At 35.1% G+C, this 5,517-nt stretch overlaps 1 protein-coding gene across 1 annotated transcript; it reads right to left on the reverse strand.

Annotated features, from left to right (window-relative positions):
* Positions 1-3,828: 3,828 nt before the first annotated feature.
* On the reverse strand, positions 3,829-4,785 carry LOC102496980 (olfactory receptor 187-like). The gene has a single exon (XM_006167227.2). It carries the CDS (start codon positions 4,765-4,767, stop codon positions 3,829-3,831), a length of 939 nt encoding a protein of 312 aa, XP_006167289.1. The 5' UTR covers positions 4,768-4,785.
* Between the last annotated feature and the right edge of the window lie 732 nt (positions 4,786-5,517).

The raw sequence follows: 5,517 nt of genomic DNA on the forward strand, positions 1-5,517 counted from the left end.
ACACGCGCCCGGCGTGAGTTTAAGCCGCTGGGTCCAGGACTCGAACCATGGTTGACTACATGGGAGTCCAGAGACATAGCCATTACGCTAACTGCTGGTCCTATTTTTTTACTTTTTAAATTGAAAATTAAAAAAATATATATATGGGGGACCAGCAGTTAGCATAATGGCTATGTCGCTGGACTCCCACGTAGTCGACCGCAGTTCAAGTCCTGGACCCGGCAGCTTAAACTCATGCTGGGCGTGTGTGAGTGCGTGCCCAAGATCCCAAGAGGAGAAGGGAGGAGAAGGGACTGTGGAGTGGCCATCCCCCCTGGGTGGTGATTTCTCGCTTTCTATCTCTCTGTCTCTGTCTGTCTAGTGAGCGCACGCGCCCTATAGCAAAAACCTCTCCAGAAAAAAAATATATATATATGGAATTTGTATATGAAAGAGAAACAGGACATAAAATTTCAACTTACAAGCTGTATTGTTCATAAATATACTAGTACTGCTTGAAAGCTTTCTACATTTAGAAATTGGTCCAGCTGCTCTGATACAGTAAATAGCACAATGCCTCAGCGCTGGAAGCTACATGGCTGAGTCCACCTGATAAATAGCAGGCACACATGCGCTTGCCCAAGATCCTGAAGAAAAGGAGGGTAAGGGAAGATTGTGGTGTGACCAGACCCTATTCACTGAGATTTTTCTCTCTCGTTGCCTCATATGTGCTCCTGCAAACACTACCATGAATTTTTAAAAAAGGAGTTTTGATATTTGTTATTATAATGATTAGAACTGACCTGTTTTAGAAATCCTGCTACTTTTACTTGAAATCACTTTTGTCTCCAACAAAATTCAACAGAATAAAACTGAATCAGAAACTGGACCCTGATAAAGTCTCTATAATAACTTTAAATGAGAAAAAAAAAAAAACAACTCTAAAATGTTAAAGGAAGTTTATGTTAAGCCAATATGGATGACCACAAGCTGGGAAACACAAACTCAAACAGACTTCAGAAAATGTTGCAAGATTGGGTTACAGTAAGTCTTTCATATATTTCAGCAAAGCAGAAGTTGTACATCAATACACATGGAGATTACTTGACACTAAAAGGCAGGACATCTTGAAATAAGGTTTATAGGACATAGGAAAACTCAGAGATTCTTTAGTTTGTTATTGGTCAAAAGAGCAAGGTTTTGTTAAAACTTGGAGGTAAACAATTAAAAAAAAATTAAGCTAAGCTTAACATAGATAAGGAGTTTAAAAATCATCCTGTGATGTCATGCCAGGATATGAAAAGTAAGCTACAATTACTGAGGTGAGGTGACCCGTTTAATAAAATTGATGATATATAGCCATGGTTCTTCTAAAGCTCCTTAGGAAGGAAAATTTAGAACATAGAAATATGTCTAAATTTCAGTCTTCCTAGCCAACATCAGTAATTCTAGTTATTAAATGTACTTTTAGGTAAAATGGAATTCCTTTTATGAATAACTGGAAATTCAAATCATAAATAACTGGAAATTTTCAAATTCAATTCACTTATTAAGTAATCCTTGTTGGAAAAAACAGAAAATGGGTAATTTCCACATGTGTCATGGTATACATGTACTCAAACACACATAGATATTTGTGTGTGCATGTGTGTGTAATATTCAATGAAATGATCAGAAGTGGATGAAATGGTAGAAGAGCTAATATCTAAGTGACACTTTAAAAGCTGTCATCAGAATATGTAATTACAGAGAACGAATTTATTCTACCAAAATTAACCGAAAACTTTTTTACATAACAAGCATTAGAATTTAATATTTACAATACAGTTTTAAATTGTATTATGCTTTGGTTCACTAAATCTTTCAAATGCTTTACAGCTAGGTTAACAAGATAATATATCATTAAAGGGAACAAATCAATATTACTATATCTACTTATGTAGTCCAGATTTTAGTAAAAAAATATAAAGCTAACAGATAAATCACTATTGGTTCTCCATTTCCAATGTACTATATTAGTCATTTGCAAACATGAACTGGATGTTTCATATAATAAACAGCATTTAAAATTTTTCATGTAAAAATATCAAATATTATAACAATTATTTCTTTCATATACATATATAAATTTGGAAATACATGAGTTCAAATATATCACAGGGCATTACAGACTTTGAAATCATAAACGTAAAGTCATCGTAGACAGTATTAGTTTTAACAAATAAAATTCCACTTAAGCCATGTTTTCCCACAATGAGTGACACTTGGAACATGTTTCTGTAAACTTCAATATGTACGTATTGTTTATAACTCTATTGCTTTGCTTGTAAAGTCTTACCAGACATATCATCTTCAACAAATAATTTTACATTTTGTGTTTATCTGTTTTACTTCTTTTTCCCTCTTGATCCCCTCCCTCTCACTCTCTGCTATTTTCCATCCTCCTCCCACACTGTTTCTGTATCCACAGTTGCTCTCTATGCCGTTATACCATCTGATATTCCAGTTTCTGCCATAGAGTGCAGACATTCAGTATATAATAAGTGGGGTCCCATACTTTCTCTCTCATAGTGTGACTTGCCTCATTTAGCAGATATACAGTGAATGAATGTAAAATGAACAAAATAAATATTAAAAACTTGTCAGAAATATCAAACCTGATTGTAATAAAGCCAAGATTAAGGTTCCCTTATGAAATAACCCCAAATATAGTTGTCCTCCTAATGCAATTTATAGTTCAAAATCAGACATATACCTAGCTACCCAACATTAAGGTGAGATCTACTGAGAAATCTTACTTGGCAAGATCAGAGGGGATATACATTAATACAGTCATTACAGAAAATAGTATGGTGGTTCTGAATAGAACTGCCATATGACCCATCAATCTTGCATCTAGCTATATATGGAAAGTAAAAGAAATCAATATGTCACAGACACACCTGCATGCCAACATTTGTTGCAACTCTATTCACCAAAACAAAGTTGTGCAGTCAAACTAATTGCCCGACAAATAAATAAATGCTATTCAGCCATTATACAATTCCAGGACAGCAAGTAGCATAGTGGCTAAGGTGCTGGACTCTCATATGGTTGACCTGATTTGAACCCTGGACCTGGCAAATTGAAAATCACACCAAGAACACATGCCCAAAATCCTGGGAGGAGGATGGAGGAGAAGGTATTGTGGAATGGCCATCCTCCCTGGGGGGGTGATTACTTACTTTCCCTCTCACTATCTCTTTTCGGTGAGTGCACACACCTTATAGCAAAAACCTAAAAATCCATCAAACAAACAAAAACAAAGCAACAACAACAACAAAAACATGCAATTCTGTCATTTGAGGCAACATGGACACGATTACAGTACAATTCATTATATAAAGTGACATAGTCCAGGCATGGAGATTGGAGAGTCTTCTGATAGGTAGCTAAAAATGTTTTTGTACTCTCTGTCTTAACACTCAAAAAGAAACCTTCCTCTACTACTAAATTAAATGTGATGTAAGCTTTCTGCAACACAGCTATACTTGTATCAGTGTCATCCTCCTCAAGTCAGTGCTTCAGAATTTAAAGCACTTAAAAATCTATATGCAAAAACAAGCCTGTAAAATAGTTTCTTTGTTTTATTATTCTAGTATAAAATTAACAGTTCATTACAATCTCTTAAACTCTTTTGAATAAAATAGACCAATATTTTAAGAATTTTATCATATATAACACTTTAAGTCATTGCAATGCCAGGGTATTTGTCATTGCAAAAACTTTTGAACACTAACAAAAACATACATATTTTTAAATAGCAAAATTTTGTGACTATTTTATTAGAAAGAGGAGAGGTACTAGTTACTACAGTATCAAAGTATTTTTTCTTAATTCTTTTGTCAGTGAATTTATGACTTGCTTATTTCTCAGACTATAGATAATTGGGTTCAGCAAAGGAATGATGACCAAATAAAATAAAGAATCTATCATATCTCTGTCTTCTGCTTGTGCTGATCGAGGCAACACATACATAAGAAAAAGGGGGCCATAGTACAAAGACACAGATAAGAGATGGGCTCCACAGGTAGAGAAGGCTTTCTTTATGCCTTTGACAGATCTCTTCCTTAAGACTGTAAAGAGAACAAATGAATAAGACACAAGAACAATAGTAATGGTAAACATTTGAATTGAGCCAGAGAAAATAAAAATTATTAAAAAATTAATAGACGTATCAGCACAGGACACCTTTAACAATGGGACAATGTCACAGTAAAAGTGATGTATTCTGTTGGACTTACAGAAGGTTAATCCAAATAAAAACCCTTCATGAATAAAAGCATGAACAAAACCACCCAGAAATGACAAGAATATCAGCCAGATGCATAGTCTGTTGGTCATAATCACGGGATAAAGTAAGGGTTTGCATATGGCTACATAGCGATCATATGCCATTGCTGCCAAGAGGAAACATTCTGTGGTTACAGCAATTGCAAAGGAGAAAAATTGTATCATGCATTCAGAGAGAGAGATCGTGTTACTCTTGGCTAAGAAGTTGACCAACATCTTCGGGGTTATTGTGGATGACATCAACGTATCCACAAAGGCTAAATTCCCAAGGAATAAGTACATGGGGATGTGAAGGTGAGGGTCATTCCAAATGAGAACAATCAGACCAAGGTTCCCCACCATGGTGATGATGTATATGACCAAGAACAGCAGGAAAAGGGGGATTTTCCACTCTGGTTGATATGTAAATCCTGTGAGAATAAACTCTGTCAACAATGTTGCATTTACGTTTTCCATGTTCTTATTAGATGTTCCCTGAAATGAAAGGCAGTAAATATCAAAATAACATTTACTATGTGTAAAGAGTGCTGCAAAGAGCTTAATACTTATCATAGTGGTCTTGACTTATATATGGAAACTAAATTAAGGTAATTTAAAAAGTAAAAATAATCATTTTTTTTTTACCAAAAAATATACAGGAGTTAACAGATTTAAAGAGAATGGGTTGCTTTATAAGCATGAAATGTCTATGTGTGTGTATTTTTTTAAGAGAAATTTTAGGGCATGTGTGCTCTCTGGAGACACAGAGAGATACAGAAGGACAGAAAGTTAGAAATCACCCCCCAGGGAGGATGGCCATGCCACAGTCCCTTCTCCCCCATTCTCCTCTTGGGATTTTGGGCACACATGCACACACACCCAACTTGAGTTTTTACCTGCTGGATCTGGGACTCAAACCATGGTCGACTGCATGGGAGGCCAATGACATAATCAGTTTGCCACCTACAGGTTCCAACATGTGCTATATGTTTTAAAACACAAACTCACAAAGATAAAAAAAAACATCCAGTGTCTTGGAAGTTGATGCAGGAGCAAGGGAAAAAATCCTTGAAGGACCAAAATTATAAAGGAATTGAAGTCACATTAAGATTCTTAAACTTTATATCCCTCCTGCAATAGACATTTGATAAAAACTTTTAAGATGAGTAATACCATTGTAAGATAGTTTTTTTCTTTTTTTTCTTTTTTTTTTTTTTTTTTGAGAGG

Source organism: Tupaia chinensis, unplaced genomic scaffold (assembly GCF_000334495.1).
Source record: "Tupaia chinensis unplaced genomic scaffold, TupChi_1.0 Scaffold144648_1, whole genome shotgun sequence".
NCBI classification, from domain to species: domain Eukaryota; kingdom Metazoa; phylum Chordata; class Mammalia; order Scandentia; family Tupaiidae; genus Tupaia; species Tupaia belangeri.

Bases quoted from the DNA above. Each gene is read 5' to 3' on its own strand.
- LOC102496980 (XM_006167227.2), bottom strand. From the start codon at position 4,767: ATGGAAAACGTAAATGCAACATTGTTGACAGAGTTTATTCTCACAGGA.